At 42.8% G+C, this 17,993-nt stretch overlaps 2 protein-coding genes across 3 annotated transcripts in view; both read right to left on the bottom strand.

Annotated features, from left to right (window-relative positions):
• Nucleotides 1–1,212: 1,212 nt before the first annotated feature.
• On the bottom strand, nt 1,213–9,205 carry PSMG1 (proteasome assembly chaperone 1). Of its 2 annotated transcripts, none has more exons than XM_038154164.1 (7): nt 9,045–9,205; nt 8,765–8,847; nt 7,433–7,584; nt 7,019–7,081; nt 4,828–5,026; nt 3,799–3,990; nt 1,213–2,693 (listed from the first exon to the last, which is right to left on the bottom strand). In XM_038154164.1, exons 1-6 carry the CDS (start codon nt 9,164–9,166, stop codon nt 3,848–3,850), a joined length of 762 nt encoding a protein of 253 aa, XP_038010092.1. In that variant the 5' UTR covers nt 9,167–9,205; the 3' UTR covers nt 1,213–2,693; nt 3,799–3,847. The 2 variants fall into 2 exon arrangements, with proteins under 2 accessions (XP_038010092.1, XP_038010081.1); XM_038154153.1 differs by having other exon boundaries at nt 3,799–3,935.
• A 640-nt stretch (nt 9,206–9,845) lies between these two features.
• BRWD1 (bromodomain and WD repeat domain containing 1) overlaps nt 9,846–17,993 on the bottom strand; it is a 44,087-nt gene continuing 35,939 nt past the window's right edge. Inside the window, exons 39-41 of the mRNA XM_038138091.1 lie at nt 17,647–17,835; nt 16,100–17,077; nt 9,846–13,555 (exon numbers count right to left, since the gene is read on the bottom strand). Of these exons, the coding sequence (XP_037994019.1) occupies nt 12,429–13,555; nt 16,100–17,077; nt 17,647–17,835 (2,294 nt within the window). The 3' untranslated portion in view covers nt 9,846–12,428. The remainder of the gene's footprint in view (nt 13,556–16,099; nt 17,078–17,646; nt 17,836–17,993) is intronic.

Below are 17,993 nucleotides of genomic sequence, written 5' to 3'. Positions count from 1 at the left end.
GCCTTGCAGGGCCTGCAGGAGCCCCAGGAAACGTGGAGAGAGACAATTTCCAGGGCATGCAGGGACAGCACACAGGGAATGGCTCCCAGTGCTAGAGGGCAGGGCTGGATGGGATCTTGGGGATGAGGAATTGTTCCCTGGCAGGGTGGGCAGGGGCTGGGATGGAATTGCCAGAGCAGCTGGGGCTGCCCCTGGATCCCTGGCAGTGCCCAAGGCCAGGCTGGACACTGGGGCTGGGAGCAGCCTGGGACAGGGGAAGGTGTCCCTGCCGTGGCAGGGCTGGGATGAGATGATTTTTAAGGTCCTTTCCAGCCCAAAGCTGGCTTGGACTTCACCTCTGTACAGCCCTGCTCTCACACCTGTGGCCTGCACTGCACAGACCCCAACAGCTTCCAAGGCAAAAGCAAAGGAGCCTCCATAAAATGCACCTTGAATCCAGGAGTTTTAGGTCAGGCACATCACCAAGGAGTCAGAGCCTTCAGGAATGGGAAAACACCTCTGCCCACCAAATAAATTCTGCAGTGCGACAAAGCAGAGTGGGCTTGGGAAGGGCCCTTGGTTGGGAAGACATTCAGCAGAAGACAGATCAGTCTTATCTTAAAAAAAGGTGATAAATGGCTTAAATGTCTTTAAAAAGTGGGGAAAAAACCCAACCCTCTTCCAGTCTCACAGTTTACTCTGGTTTCATAATTTGCATTTAGCAAATACCTCAGGAAACCAAGTCTTACACAATCTCATTTCAAACTTCTCCCCCCAGAGCTCTGAAGCCATCTGCCGCATTTGTCAAGTCTGAAGTTTGTGAACTCCTACAAGGATTGCACCCAGCAGCTGTTAGGAAACAAGAAAGCCTCACTGCAGGCCCTTGGTAGATACTGAGGAGCACAGAAGGGAAAATAAAAAAAGGCAGCAACATTCAAATATGGAAAAAAAATCATCAGTCAACGCTCACATCTGATGAGAGACACAGTTCATCATTAGTTCTGAGGCTTCCAAATATTTAAGGGGTGAATAGGAGTTGCTTCCTACACCAAATTATGGGAGAAGGCAGAATTTTAAATTAAAATCTCTAATTTCACTGGCCTGCAGTACTTCCCCACTACATCCTACCCCAACATTTCCTGCTATGGAGAGCATTCAAGCAAGAAATGTGAACGCTTGAGGAATTCTGCCACAACACCAGATTTCAGTCTGATTTCATCTCCCAAGCTGCCATGGTTTTGTTTGCCACTTTTATTCAAGGTGTTTAGGAGCATCTCACACCTCAACATAAAGCCAGGTAGTAAAAACTGAATTAAATATAATGTAGTAACTGTTTTGAAACATTGCAAACTGCCTGGGTGACCACACCAACACCAGAAATAAATTCACAATTCCCCTAAGGGTCTGCATAATTTACCATTAAAGATATTTCTTGCAATCTGCTTTATTTATTACGAACCAAACATGTAAAAGTTAGAAAATGGGGCAGTCAACTTTCAAAACAACAAAATTCTCAGCTCAGATCACACATAAAACCAATTTTTGAATTAAAAGGATGGACGGAAATAGGGGGAAAAAACCCAACAAAGCTTCAGAATTTGTTCCAAAATCCAGTTCCAAAATCCAGCACCACTTTGGGCAAGATATGCTCATCTGTAGTTACCTGAACTGAAATTTAAATCAGTGACAGTTCTGTGAAGGAAAACACTGTTCAGAAATATCCACGGAGCATCCAGTGCAAATCAAAGCTGCAGCCAGCAGAGAACAGAATTCCCTGGGAGCAAATTAATACTTTAACACCTTTTTCTTAAACAAAACGTTAAATTAAACAGAGTACAACTCAGAACTGCACCTCAATCCTAGTTAACACTTGAAATAAACTGCTGAAATCATTACCAACTTCCAGAGAATTTTCTGAGACACTTTTAAAACCTTTTACTTTCCTCTAAAAGTCTCATGCTCTGCCTAAGAGATCTTTTATTATTCCTGCCACTGCCCAAATTTTGGTGGTTCAGAGTGGATTAAATCAGTTTGCCCTGGCAAATCCAGCTGAAGCAGCCTGTGATCCCCTTTGACCAGGTGAGGTTATTTTTCACTAGCCACGTTTTAAAGGCATTTATCACACTTTAATTACTGCATTTTGCATCAATATATACATTTAAAAGGGCATGTGGAGCCATAAATAAACATTAGCAAAATTCTCTGTGGATGGGAAAGGACAGAGAATGCATTTTCTTGATCACAGACAAATCTTTGCAGAGCATCAAATAATAGAAAAACCTTCAGATCTCCAAGTAAAGTAAAAAAGTCAGAGGTCTTGTTAGATACAGAGAGAATTCCTTATCTGTATTTTCCTTTTTAAAATATAAAAGGAATACTTTTAGGTAAGGCAATCCCTTCAGGAGGAGAAAAAGGGAGTTGCTTTTCATATCCAAAATCTTTCCTAAAATCACTCCAGAAGAAAGTCTTCCAAGCCATGCAGAAGGGTGTTCAGTGATGGAGTTAAAAGCAACAAAAATGAGTGGGAAAGTAAAAATCTACTGGAATTTATTCTACTTTTAAGGGGGAAAAAATAAAATCCCAGAAGTCCTCTAGAGAAGAAACTGGAGTTTACAAAAAGTGCAGCATAACTGTCCTTGTCAGATGTAGATATTGTTGTGAGTTTCACTGGCTGTCAGGAACTTCTTCAAAATCTTCGTGCTTTCAGAGGCATCCTGGGGAAAGGAAGAGAGGATCAGCATCACCCACAGTGCTGGGAACAAAGCAAGAGCTCCCCCGGCCTCTGGTCCCATTTTTCATTACTCTGAACATCACTTTTATTAGATATGATAATTAAATAATTATCTGTTAATTAATGATACCAAATAAAGATACTAACATCACTTTTATTAAGATGTAACTCAGGTGTTCTGAATGAAGTTACCCACAGGAATCTGCAGTGCAGCAAGAAAATGGGATTTATTATTTTGCATTCCTCCTTGCCTGGACATGAGGGGAAGAGTCTCTGTCATTGCTCTCCCTCAGAGTTTAAATATTTCTGTCTTACTCAGACTTATTCAGCAGAACAGAATGAGCTGCATTGAAAACTGAAATAAACACCTCAGTACACACAGACCTCTCTGGGTATTTAAATCTGGGTTCCAAGTGTTCTCAACCAACTAAAATGGAATTAAAACATTTCAGGAAGAGTAAAACATTCATTTTAGGAGCTGCAATGGGAATTTATGGGAGCAATGGGATTTACTGTGAGGGTGGTGACACACAGAAATTGTGGCTGTCCCTTCCCTGGAAGTGTTCAAGGCCAGGCTGGATTTCACAGCTGCTGGATTAGTGTACAAATTTCTTAATTTCTTCAGAAATTTGATCTTTTAGCTCCAAAAAGAAATTATAGATCAAAATGGGTATTTTAAGAAACTTTCCTGTATGCCAGAAGAGAGGCAGATACAGAGCTAGAACAGAGCCATCTGGTATGTGAATATAAAATGTAAAAATAATAAAAAAACACACAACAGAAAGCTCAAAAGTTTTAAACGAGGCACCTCCAAAGGAAACTGCAGCTTACACAAGCACAAGAAACCCCTTCCCTGGCATATTCATGCCATTAGAAGAGCCTGAAAATTCAAAATGAAGTTTGGAAGGAAGCTGTAGATTCATTATTTCTCAGCCACACAGACGTTACAGCAGGTACAAAGCACTGCCATTAAAATCTGTATTTTTCTGCCTTTGCAGATGCAATCCCCACAGGGGAAACAAAACCAGCAGAAGGCAAGAGATGAAAACAGACAAAAGCTGCCATTAATTTTAAATACGGAATTTTACCTTTGCTAAACTCTTGAGGAGCTTAGAAGAGAGCAGAGGCTTGAAGGCTTCAATGGTGACAGTGTCCAGCTTGATGACATCGGTGTAACACTGGTACAGCACTGCAGGGATCTGCCACACCTGGCAGTAACTCAGAACTGACCACAGGGCAAAAGGACATCTCTGTTAAACTCAGCACAAAAGGAATCTGCTCTGTGTATAAAAACCACAATTTTTAAACCCACGGGAGTTAAATTACCAGTTTTTGCTGACTGCTGGAGCAGCCGCTCCTCATCCCCCAGCTACACAAGGGAAATTAGTTAAAAGCAAAAATTAGTTAAATGCAGGTGTTTCTTCCTGGCACATACCTTACCTGGAAATTGCACATAAAAATAAATAAATAAAATATTAAAAAATTTAAATATTTAGTAAAAAAATAAAAATAATAGCAACAGCTGCAAAAAACCCAAACAACTCCCCCCAGCCCCCCAAAAAAACCCAACCAAAAAAAAACCATAAAAAGGAATGTGAACAAGAGAAAATCATCCACTTTTAGCTCCTGCCAGACAAGCTTTTCCATTAGGGATTCTAGAATGAAAAACTCAAGGTTTTTATTAAATTACATAATAAAACTGAACCTAACTTTTCCCTGAGGCTGATCAGTAGACCTGTGCAAGCTTCCTGACCTGTTACATACAGAAAGGACTTTATGAGCTTTTACTCTCGATTCCCAGTTGAAAACAATTCCTAATAAAACTTACGTAATTACTAAGTAAAATTCCCAAAAAACCCCACTGTACAACGTCCTTTGTAAGGCCATACTGAAGAATTTCCCAGTACTTCTGTCCCACACATAACTGGTAAAACGATTTGTGGCTGGTTTGGAAAATTATCCCTATTTTCCAGAGCAATGTGTAAGATGTGAATCTGTCAGTAATTACTTTTTAAAAAGCTGACTTGTCAGCCAGTTCCCACAATTAAGCAAAAATTCTGATTGCAGTGGGATGCTCCTCAGGGGGAGTTCTGTAAATAATTGAAATTGCAAAGTACCAGCAGCAGGAAGGTCCCTCACAATGTTGGGCTGCTCCAGCAGCGGGCAGCAGACCTGCTCCTGGAATTCTTTGGTCTTCAAGGCTTTCAGGAATGGAGATACGAGTGTCAGAGTGGATTCCTGAGTTTTATAATCAGCTACAGGACATGTGGAAAGGATGGTTACTTGCAAGCCTTTCTTCTGCATGGAGCCAAAAACCTGAAATTAAAGAAAAAAAAAATACATCAGCAAAAGTTCTCACAATAAAAGCAGAGGAACCTCAAAGATTCATTTCAATTTCAGAGCAAAGGGCACTTGAACTCAGGTTGGCAGGATCAAAACCAGTTTGAATCACAGCCTTCAGGTAGAAATTTCCCAGGCATTGCTCCTGGGATGGAGATAAAAAACCCAAAATAACAGCAGACATATTTACCAAGTCAAGGGCTCTTCTGGAGAGGTTTTAGGTTTTCAGCACTTTGTATTCAATATATTAAGATTTACTGCCTTAATTAATGGTGCTTGTAAAAAGAAAAAGGATTCCAAATGAAAACAAGCAGTTCACTGAGCTGCTTAACATTTGAAGAGAGAATTGTGCTCCCCGGATGTCCTACAATATTGTAAGAGACTTTATTTTAAATGCAGATTTTATTTCATTCTATTCAAGTTGAATTGAGAAAGAAAATTTAGGCTTCTCTTTCTCATAGTCAAAGAACAGAGTTTCGAAGTACAAAACCTTCTGGCCATCACAAAATAGCAAGAGGAGAAAAGGAAATAAAGAATTGAGAAGCTGTGACAGAAACTTGCCTGTTTCTGTCTGTGTACCAATCCCAGGAGGGAAGCTGCCTGTGCTCTCCCATCCCTGTGTCACCACTGTGACAGAAATCTGACAGAAATATTCAGGAGCCCACGGATTTTCCACTCGCTTTGCTGGGAACACAGGCTGGAATTCATGGCTGCAAAACTCCAACCCGTGTGCTCTGGTTTGTCAGTGATCCTTACAGAGGAAACCCACGCAGATGTAAAGATCTGACTTGTGGAGATGGGAGATGCTCAGCAAATCAGGATTTACACACACAACAGGGCTGCAGCTCACACGAAAAGCAAAAAGATTGCCAGCAGCTTGTTTCTGCTGCACACTTAAAAATACCAACAACCACAAAATCCAAAAATACTCAGGAACATTGACTTGGTACAAGCACACCCCTGCTGTTCAGGAACACCCACACTGGGAATCATATCCACAAATCCACAAACAACCGGGGAAGACAACAACAACAACAACCCCCCAGCCATCCCTCTGCTGCAATCCCACTTTCAGTGAAGTGCAGGAACGTGTGGAACACAGCGAAAGCAAAACATTTGAGGTCTCAGGGTTTTTAAACTTCCAAATGAGCCACGAGCCCTCAGCAAAGCTGTACTTATCTCTAAGCCCAGCTTTAGAATCCTGGCTGCTCCATCAGCTCAGCGGAGATTTAAAGGCAGGCAGGGAGGGAGCAGACAGACAGCAAGACAAAATAAGCCACGCTTCCTCCAGCAAAGCAGTGACCCAAATCCATCAGGAAAATCAAGAGGAGGAACATTCACCCCTTGGCTTTATCTTATTAAAATCAAAATGATGATACTTGGAGGGACTTGAGTGAGCCAGCAGTGCTCCTGTACCTGGGTGATGCTGGGGTGAGGCCCTGGGAATGTTCAATCTGGGAAGAAATGGGATAAATGCTGCTTGGGAGGCGCCTTCCCCTCCAGCTCCCCCTTGGGAAAGGCACAGAACACACCCAGCAGCTGACACCATCCACCAGGAGCTCCACAACTGGTTTGGCTGGTGATCCTCTGGCAGCTGGACAAATTGCTGTTGGTTTTTTTTTTTTTTTTTAAGGAAAAATTCTCCCAGAGGTGAAATGCAGCTGAAATAAGCCCTGGGAAATGAAAAGCGAGCAGGAAAAAGGTTTGGGAAGTGGTTAAGGGCCAACAAAACTGAAACTGTCCAAAAGGAGTGACTGCACTCAGCTGGGAGCTTACAGCAGATACAGCTGGCAGCATCTAGAAAGGGATTTCACTGATCCTGCAGAGAGTAAATTTATCTGTTTTGAATATTTAATAAAAGAAAACCACAGGGGAAACTTCTTTGACACTGTCATGGTTAAAGTATCAGAGAGGAAGATCCCCACCCTCAGGATTTTATTTCTCCTTTTATTTTGTTGCCAGTTTTACCTTCTCAAGCCACTGGAACTGTTGATCCTCAGCCACGTAGCAGCTACACTGGCACAATAAAACCTAAAAAAAAAGTAAAACTTGTATAAGCAAGTGGTTTAAAGGGCACAAGAGCAGCTCATCATCACCTGTAAGGAGGATGTGGCTGCAGACAATAACTTGTTCAGTTATTTTGGGTTTCTTTAACTCTGTCTCAATGAGGATTTTCTTGCTCACAAATGCAGTGAAGCCACGGGGCTGTGACATCTCTGTGCTGAGCTCCAGACAGAACTTCACAGAGCTTTAGTGAGCATTAACCCTTCAGATCACTAATGAGATTAACCCATGATCCTGCAGTGCCTTGTTTGGGGGTGGATGAAGGCGCTCTTTTCCAGAAAACCAAACCACAGAGGAATTAATGCTCGAGTCACTTACTGTGGGATCTGATATCAACCTGTAGAACAAACAGAAAGAGTCTGTGGGGAGGACATTTGTGGTGCTGGATGTTCTGCACCACTCGTTCCACAGCTTCACAACTCCAACCACTTCCCAGCACACAGAATCCAGGATAAAAGATGACAGAAAAGCTGCAAAACCCAATAAAAATGCTGTTAATTTATAAAGAATAAAAGCTCTGTTTTACAAATGAATAGCTGGACTAAATTACATTACTCCTTTGCAGTCTGAAGGAAGAATAACTCATTTTTATCAACTTACATCTATTGACCAAATCTAAGAAACATCAGCAATGTGATTAGCCCTGCTGTACTCAAATTTAAAAGGATGAAGAGATGTTCAACAGATACAGATCCCTAACATAAAAATCACTTGTTCTTAGGAATTATAGCATTCCAATCAACTTCAATTTCTTTAGTATTAATTAAGGTTGTGAGATATTAAGTCTCTAATACTTTCTGACGTAGCAGATTAAAACAAAAAATCACTGGAGGAGCAAGGCAGAACTATTACACTGATTCTAAAAAACAGAGGCAAAAACGTTCATAAATCAGATTCCTGTCAAAAACTACAGAAGACAGATCCAAAATATCTATTACCATTCTTCAAGGAAAAATCTGAACAGAACCAAAACAAATTAGCCAAGTTAACTTTGATAAAATCTAAATGTCATGTAAATGTCACTTAAATGCAAGCAAGACTTCTGGGTACTATTAGATAAAAAATTTTGCCAATTAATAAACAATCCCAGAGAGTTTACCAAACAAAAGCCAGGTAAAGGAGAATTGTCCTAACTAAAATGCCAAACTAAAACATACTTCACTTTTGCTGCTCAACCGAAAATACACCAATTTCCAAGAGGAGTAAACAGCTGTAACAATAACTGTGTTTTACACGTACAGGGGAACTTCAGCTTTCTCTGGGACAACTCAGCTGCCTCCAGGTTTAACCTCTGCTGCTAAACGAGGAGCTGCACATTCAGTAAATAGAATAGAATTTAAAAATTTCATTAAATTAAATTATGAAATGAAAGCTGGAGAGGGATTTTTCAAAAGGCAATGGGATGACAGGACAAGGGGGAATGAGCTGAACTCATGGAGGGCAGGGTTGGATGGGATTTTGGGAGGGAATTGTTCCCTGGGAGGGTGCCCAGAGCAGCTGGGGCTGCCTCTGGATTCCTGGCAGTGTCCCAGGCCAGGTTGGACACTGGGGCTTGGAGCAGGCAATGTCCTGGCACATTTACACCTCCCTCCCCCCTTGTGCCTCCCCAGATTTATGCCCCAAAGCCCAGCAGTGTGGCTCCGCACGCACCCGCAGCGTTCCTGCCGATGGCCACGATGAACCTGGAGCACACCAAGGGCTCCTCGGCGCAGCTCCACAGAACCTCGATCTCCCTGGGAAAAGAACCACAGAACAGCCCGGGTTGGGAGGGACCCACAAGGACCATCCAAACCCAGCTCCTGGCCCTGCACAGACCCCCAAAATCCCACCCTGGGCATCCCTGGCAGCGCTGGCAGCCATTCCCTGGGCACCCTCTGAGGGAGGAACCTTGCCCTGAGCTCCAGCCCGGAGCCTCCCGCGCTGCCGGTACCTTTTCTTCTCGATCTCCCTGCGGATCTCCCGGTCCTCGGGCGTCTCCTCCCGCGCCTCCTCCTCCTCGTCCAGGCCGGCCCGGGACGGGGCCACCACCACCTCACCGAAGAAGGTCGCCATGGCCGCCCCCCCGCGCCTGCGCGGCGCCGCCCCCAGCGCGGAACAGCCCGGGAGGCGCCGGGGGAGCGGCAGCGCCGGGGCCTCGGTGCCTGCGAGCCCCGAACACAACCGGGCGGCTCTGGAGCCTTCGCAGAGATGGTGCCTCCACCGCATCCCTGCGCAGCTTCCGCCAAGGATTAACCAGTGAAGAAAATCCAGATATGCCATTTAAACCTCCCCGACGCTGTTCTGTCCTGTCCCTGTTCCCTGGGAGCAGAGCCCGACCCCCCTGGCTGTCCCCTCCTGGCAGGGACTTGTGCAGAGCCACAAGGTCCCCCCTGAGCCTCCTTTGCTCCAGGCTCAGCCCCTTCCCAGCTCCCTCAGCCCCTCCTGGGGCTCCAGCCCCTTCCCAGCTCCCTTCCCTGCCCTGGACACGCTCCAGCCCCTCGAGGTCTCTCCTGCAGGAGCAGAACTGGCCCCAGCCCTCGAGGGGCCTCTCAGAGCCAGCCCAGAGGGACAATCCCTGCCCTGCTCCTGCTGGACACACAATTCCTCATCCAGCCCAGCTGCCAGGGGCCTCTTGCCCCCCTGGGCTCGTGTCCAGCCCCTGTCACCAGCACCCCCAGGGCCTTTCCAGCTTTCCAGCCCCACGGGGTTGTTGTCCCTTGGCCCGGTTGAACCAAATAAGAGCACAGTGACATTCCAGGTGTATGTACAGCTTTACTTTGGTCCACTAACACATGTACATCATCAAAGCCTGTAACATGAAAGAACTTGATTCCTTTACGATTCTGCCCTGCACTTTTAACATTTCCCTCAGTTCATGCTGCCTGATCACCATCACAGACTCGGGTCCTGCTCTAAAACAAACCAAAACACCCCGCAAAGGTCACATTAAATAAAGGTCCTACTTCTAAAGGCCTGCTACTTTACTTCCCTGAGTACAAGCTAGACAAAACCAAAAATGCTCACTTAAAGGAAGGTGAAAGGACTGCCAGTTCTGTAAGAGTCAGCATGCTCCTTTAATAAATTAAAAATAAATAAACTCTTAAAGGGTGAAAGACTCAAAATACCTTTCCAGTTTAATAATTTCTCTTCCCACTATGTGTATAAAATTAGGAAATAAAGACCAGCACATGCTTTGCCTAGAAAACAAAGTGTCAGGGTCCCTAAGGCAGTGACTCCCCCTGGGATCTGCAGCCCCAAAGGCCAGAGCCTTCTCCAGCTTTCAGGGGTCGTGAACCTGTGCATGCAGTGACAGAACACAGCACCTGGAAGAAAACCAGCTTTGTAAATCTAAGCCTAGATTAGAAATACAAACCTACCAGCCAAATTTCAGCTGTTCAAACTGAAAATTCATAAAAACTCTGATGTTCAGTTCAAATGTTCCAAAACTGGAGGTTGTACTCCAGAGAACACTGAGAAAAGGAAGCTGCTAAACAATCAAGTTTGTGGAAAATACAAAAAAAATAGTGGACTTACTACCTTATAACAAAGTTTGCTCCTCAAAGAAAACACAAAGCCACCTTCAAGTTTTATCACTAAACACAACTGTGTTTGTACTTCAGAAAACAAATAAGGAATCCAGATAAACATTTATCTTGAATTTACAGAATTCTGCAGCATCCCATTAAAGACTATGCTCTAAATAAAACTTCCTGGGGCAAGAACCACTTAAATTATTTTTGGACTGCACGTGGAAGTTATAAGGAAGAAAAAAAAAAGAGTATTTCTCTGTGCTGAGGTAACATCTGGGACAGCAAAAGTGATGTTAAATGCAAACGATGTCAGTGAGGGTGTTGGAGAAGTGGCTCTCACTGATGGCAGCCCCATTTTTCCATGATGCATTTCCATTTGTACAAGGATTTTCTGTCATTATTCACACCAGGATTGTGCAGCTGCACACATTTTTTTACCCCCAAACCCTTCTGGATCCCACTACCAGTCCAACCTGCTGGAAAACCAATTCCCAAACTTGCTATTTCAGCTCACGTGAGCTAGGTTAGGATCAATCTGACACCCTGCCACATCTTCTATTGAATGATGACATCAGGAATGACCATGTTTTCCAAAGAGTGAAAAGGGGAAGCTGCAGAGAAGAGGAGGAACCCTGGCGTTGGGGAGGAGCAGAGATTCCTTGGTGTTGGGCTGGGGGCAGCTATTGTGGGGCTCCCACCAGCACAATTCCAAGGAAAACTAAGAATTCAGAGCTGCCGTGTGTTTTTGTTGTTGCCATGTGTTCAAGCAGGGACTTCCAGGTATTTTCCTGGAGAAATTTTCCTTGTCAACGAGAGCCACCTCAACCATTGTGAAAACAGGAGATCTACTGCAATGCTCAGAAACTGGTAAGGTTTAATCAATGGGAAATCCAACATTCAAACACTTTAAATATGGAAGAACAACAGAAACGTAGCAAAAAAAGGTCTGGAATGTCGGAATCCTGCACCTCAAGCTTTCCACGCATAAAGAAAACAGAACAAGTGTTTTGTTTTGTTTTTCTGTTTTATAAAGAAAACACACAAAAACCCTTTAGGCCCAAGAGTTCACCTGCATTTCATAATCTGAAAAGTTTACAGTATAGAAGTCACATTAATGATGTACTACCTGTCAGCAGAACCCTCTGGTCACCAAAGCCTCTGGAAGTGGCAAATCAACTTCTTCACTGGTAATTGCTTCTCAGCAATGCAAGTTCAGAACACTGAACACTGCACTGAATCCAGCTGTGAAGTTACCAGCCTTTTCATTCCTCTTTGCAAGCAATGCTTGCATCCACCAGGTTTTTAGAGTGTGTACTATTATTTAGAAGCCTGTTACTATTGTAGATGATTTCATACAGCATTAGAGATGTTTGAAATCTGTTCTTGAATGTTGCATGACCTAGGTAGTATTTCATTGCAGCACCCATAACAATAATACTTAACATACTGCTATTAACCTGTTTGCAGTGTTTTAACATTTTTTAACTCTTGTTTATATGTAATAAAATACCAGTAAAGACAAAAAATTGCCCCTATAATGAGGCACATTTTGGCATCTGTGCTAAATGCTGCTACATGGGCAGGCAAGTGCAAGTCAAAATATGAAAAAGGAGAAAGTCATCATCTAATCACATTCATAACTTTTTCATAGAAAAATATAAATATATTCCCTGAAATGTAGGACAAAGAAGAGCCGGCACCCATCAGGAGTTCTAGTGCTATTACCGTTAAAAAAAAAAGGAAAAAAAAAGAAAAAAAAAAAAAGAAACAAAACAAGAGATGGGCTGGCTATCCTTTTGTTAAGGTTACGTTTCGCAGGCGTTGTCCTCGAGGGCTCTGTCGTCGTCGTCGTCGTGGTAGCGCACGGTGCGCCGGCCGCCGTTGCGCGTGCGGATCTTGGAGCGCCGCCGCGCCCGCCGGCACTCGCCGAACTCCACCTCCTCCGAGTCCTGCTCCTGGCTGCCTTTCCTCCGTTTCCTGCGCTGCGGCCTCCTGCAAGGCTTCAGGGAGTCGTGGCTGAGGGTTTCTTTCCTGCCGGCTTTGCATTTCCTCTTGCGCTTCCTGGTTTCCGTGGCGTCGCTGCAGACGGTGGTGTCAGTTCCAGAGTCCGAGGAGAAACAGGGCAAGCTGGCTTTGGAGCTTCCTGCAGTCCCAGGTGCTTCCACCTCCTCACAGACAGAGCTTTTCTCCTCATTTTTCCCCCCCGTTTCGGATTCTGTCGTTTCCTTGAAGTCATCCACCCGTTTTAATCTCTTGAAAGAAGCTCTGGGTTTTTTATTTGCTGCTACTCTGCTATTTTTAGTTTCAAGTTTAGCTAAGTCAGAATCTACCTCCTCTTCGGAGTTACTCGTACAATGGTTGTGGGCTGAAGCTGCCTGCCTAGAAATTCCCCAGTTTCCCCCATTTTCTACCCTGTGGTTTGTGGAATTCTCCTCTGAGGAGTCGTAATCAAAATTATTCAGAGCTGCGGCACAGAGGGGTTTGTGTGGCTGCACGTGGTTATCACTCTGCTTCTGAGTCTCTGTCTCCGAGTCAGTCCTTTCATTCTCAGACTCAATAATATATTTCCTTTTAGAAACAGAAGACTCAGGGCAGGAAGGTTTTTTCCTGCCAGAAACCTGCTCGCTCTCATTTTCAGACTTGGAACAAGCCTCCACCTCCGAGCTGTTGAACAGCTTCTTCCTGCAGGCTGAGGACACGCTGCCCTGGAGCTGCTTGCGGTTTTTCCTGACTGGGTAAACACTTTCTGAGCTGGATAATTCCTCCTTTGCGTCGCTCATGATCTTGATCTTGCTGGCTGCCAGCGTGGCACACCTGCGGGGGTTCTTCTTCTCCCCCACGCTGGACACCTTGATGTGTTTCTTGTAGTTGATGATGCACGTCCTGCTCCGCAGCACTTTGGCACTCTGGCTGGCCTCCTCTGATGTTTGTTCTACAAAAGAAGATGGAAAAGTTCTTTTTAATGTCTTACATTCCCAAAATTATTAGTTTATTATGTCCAAATGCTGCCACATTTAATGAAATACACAGATATTGAATTTTATTTTGATTTCAGCTGTTAAGTACAATTTATCTCAATTATTTACTAAAAATACCATCAGTATCCCAGGGAAACTTTTAACTCTTGAGATTGTCACTTTCAAACCTTTTCATGGTCTCCAAAGAGCTTTCTTTAGCATCATCCTGTTAAGTAGCTCCAAAATTACAAAGTCCCTCACTTACCAAACAAATGCTGTCATATCAGTAATACCTGTATCATTAAAAGCTGTATTTTTCTTACTAGAATAAAGTTGCAATGTTAATTATACATTTTAGACCTTTTATCCTAAAAAAGAAACTATACTGTTTCATGTGGATTTCAGATTTCAATTTTAGATGGTTTCAGGTGGAGAGCATTGAAACCCTTCAGCTCCTTAGTGACTTTAACACTCAGATTGCTGCTAACAGTGAATCTTCCACTCAGAGTTTTTTAAATTAATATAGAAGTTGCTTATGTTGTGTTTTAAAACCAATATTCCATGTGTAAATCATATACTATGAAGATCAGTGTTTCCCTTCTAAATAAGACAATTCATACGTATGAGTAATAAATAAAAAGTTCTTGAATTACATTTAAAAATATAAACAGAGGGAAAAATTACGAGGCATAAATTCAAATGTCCAGTTTGACTACCAATATTAACAATCTCTTCATATACCAAATCTGGTGCTGATTTAAATGTAGATCCTTTTATGTACTACTCCAGTATATGCCTATTTTTACATTTTCAAAGGAAAATTAATTTCCTTTCTTTGTTAAGAGCTTCCAGAAATGATACATAATATTACTACTTGTTGTATTGTGTGATTTTATGGCCAAAGCATGACACATTTCTGCTGCACACTGCAAAATGCTGTATGAAAGCTGAATTCATCCACAGACTAAACAGAAGAGTTAGATCTTATATTATACACTGTCCTCCAATATTATTAAGTAGCTGGAACATGAGGCTGCAGAATAAACAAGTCCAGCCTTTCTGCAACACTGCCAGAATATTAAAATTATATTTTGTATACAAGATCTTAAATTTGGAACAAATCTATAATGAAATGTATTGAAATTCCCCCCTGAACATCCAGAAATAAAAGCTGCAAAGCTACAAGCAGGTGGCAGAGGCAAAAAGAGGGAGCATTACACCAAGTAGCCCCAGAAACTGGCAGAGCTTTTAAAAGCCACAAAGATGTGAAAGTTTGGTTCATCAGGGTGTCCTGGAGCTCAGGCCAAACTCCAGACCTGGAATACTGAGCAGGAAAATGCAGCCTGAGCTCCAACCAGCTCAGCTGCAGGGGGCACTACAGCCCACAAGGTATTGGCACAATTTATCTGAAAACTTTGCTTTTAAACTTTTCTGATATAGAAAATCCTATGCTAAACACTACATACCTGTAATATATATGATATATAACATAATATACATTACAGAACTATACACAGACTGTTTTACACATCAAAATAGATTATGTGTTATTTATATTATATATATATATATATATTAAAAATAACCAAAGCAAAGCTTCTACATAAATGATTAGCTGGTTAATTGAGCAGTGTGTATATACACATATAAAGTTGCAGTTTTAGATATATATATATATATATAATACATATTTATTTGAAAAATAGGAACTCTACAAGTATGCCCCTAAATATGTATTAAATATAAGATCTTGGGACAAAACAAGTAAGTATTCCTTGTGGAAAACGTCAAGACAGAGTCATCTTGACAGACACAGTCATTAATTTAAAAAACAATAATTTTCTAAAGATTCTTAAAGCATATTGACAGGAATGGAAGGATTGCACCAAACACCAGCCTCTGAATAGTCTTTCAAATTCCAGATCAGGACCAATTCCCTGATTATATGGAGGCACAATGTACATGACCTGATTTAATAAACATCAGCATCGTTCTCATAAGCTAAAAAAAACCCAACCCAAACCAAACGAACTCTCTAAATCATGATCAGCCACCACACAAAGATCTGAGAGACAGATAAAATTACAGAATAAAACACAAAACCAAAAGACTTTCACTTTCTGAAACAAGTGGAATATAGATCTTACTTGTGCCATGTGCCTGTCTGTGTTAAGGACTCTACACATCATTCATAAAATAAAATCTCCAAGTCAAATCAAGTTTCAGGTTCTGGTGCACACCATGGATGTGAGAATAGTTTAAACACCTTTCCATCAAATTCGTTTTGGAAAACTATCAATAAAGTTACTTCAAACTGAAACTAACAGTTGTGAATCTGCTGTTGCACAGAAATCTCAACAGGAAATTAAGGCAAGGTAACAGAAGTGCAAACCAGAGGGTTTGGGTTATCCTCAAAACAAGGAGCTGGACAAAGAGAGAGAACACTCTGCTCTCCTGGAGGTTTCCTCTGTCGTCTACTCAGCGTTAAGAAATAGAGAAATGAACTTTAAAAATGTTACCTTTTCTAACTATTTTTGTTTTTCCTTTCCTCTTCCTCATCTTTGCTTTTGCAGAAGTTTCACAGTAATTGCTGTTATTGGAATCACCCTCCGAGTCCGAATCAGAAGAGCGATGGAAGCTGGAGGCAGCTCCAGGTTTGGAACTCCTTACAATCCTAGTGGGCACCAAGCTCTCCCACACAAAACTCTTCTCCTCCTCTCTGGCTTCTGCTTCAGATTCTGCCGTGTCCTCTAAATCACTCAAGACTTTTGCTTTTTTTAAAGGAGGAGACAGCTGCAGCCCAGAGGCTTTCCTGCCATTCCACTTGTCCGACTCAGAGTCCGCCTCATCCTCGGAATTGCTCACTGCAGGCTTGTGATGGGCAGATGTTGACTGGTCAGAAACCTTTTGGCTGCTCCCATCCTCAGAATTATGGCTTTTGGAGTCCTCCTCTGAAAAGTCTAAGGTGGGACTTTTCACTTTGGGAGACACAGAGCAGACAGGGCCCCGGAGCTGTTTGTGCCCGTTGCTCTGCCAGCTCTTCTGCTTGCCCTGCGCGTCAGGCTCGGAATCCGAGCTTCCGTTCTCAGATTCGCTGACAAATTTCCTTCGTGGAGCAGAGCAGCCAGTCTGAGAAAGAGTTTTCCTCTTGGTGAGCTGCTCTGCTATTTCTTTGTCACTCTCAGACTTCAGGCCTGCCTCATCCTCGGAGCCCTCCAGCAGCATTCTCCTGGCGGCGGCCGAGGCATTGCGGTGCGGCAGCTTCCTGTTCCTGCAGATCCCGATGCTTTCCGAGCTCGACACCTCTTCCTCCACGTCACTCATCAGCCTCAGTTTGTTGGCAGCCACAGCAGCGCTCCTGCGTGGGGTTTTCCTGTGCCTGCCCTTGCTGTTGCTGAGGGACTCGGATGTCAGTGCTGAAGTATTTTCAGAGTCACTTCCATATAACTTTTTCCTGACCGTTTTCCTTGTATTCCCGTTCTCCTGAAGAAGTGCTCCTGTAAAGGAAAGCAGAGATTAGTATCTTAAACATAAAACAGCAGCTTTGAAGCTTTGTCAAAACTGGGACAAGTTCAACCCACAGACATGCATGACATATAAGCCCTAGTGACAGTCAGGTGCTTTTGCTATCATAAATTTCAGATTCATTCTGGTTTTGAGACAATTAGAACTTCTTCATATGAATTGCTGCTTTTTTTCTTAAGATATGTTGCAAGTCATTCCCTCAGGTGCTTTTGCTATCATAAATTTCAGATTCATTCTGGTTTTGAGACAATTAGAACTTCTTCATATGAATTGCTGTTTTTTTTCTTAAGATATGTTGCAAGTCATTCCCTCTCACCAGGCTCTTGGTTTCTGCCCTCTTCCCCTACTCATGAAAAAATCTTTTTAAAAGTTAAATGTAGTATTTGAGAGCTTCAAAATTAGCACCAATAAAAAAAAAAAAAAAGAGTATCTTACACAGGCAACGATTAAAAAAACCACTAACTCCACCCAGTTATTTTTTATAAATATAAATATATAAATATAAAAATTTGGACTTTTCTTGCTGGTCCTGGCAGCCCACCTGTCTGTTTCCTCTGAGCAGCTCGGTTCCGAGTCAGCCTGCGACTGCTGTTCCTCCTGCACACCCCGTTGTGCAGGGGAGAGGACACAGGAGCCCCAGAACAGCCTTTGCTGTCTTCTGAGCTGCTTGAGGAGGATGAAGATGAAGAGGAAGTAGATGAAGAAACTCCAGAACCTTCTATTTCACTCTCTGTTAAAAAAAAAACCAAACAATTGGCAGTTAGAATTTTAAACAGCTTCCAGTTCAGAGTTACATTGTGCTGATCCTGGAATCTTCAGAGTTTTCTCACATTATCTTAAAATGCATTCTCATGCCTGAATGTCCTACACGGATCAAACTGATACCTC

Source organism: Motacilla alba, chromosome 1, assembly GCF_015832195.1.
Source record: "Motacilla alba alba isolate MOTALB_02 chromosome 1, Motacilla_alba_V1.0_pri, whole genome shotgun sequence".
Classification (NCBI taxonomy): domain Eukaryota; kingdom Metazoa; phylum Chordata; class Aves; order Passeriformes; family Motacillidae; genus Motacilla; species Motacilla alba.
Note: the sequence above shows the minus strand (reverse complement) of the source record. Positions and strands in the feature narration are given on the sequence as shown.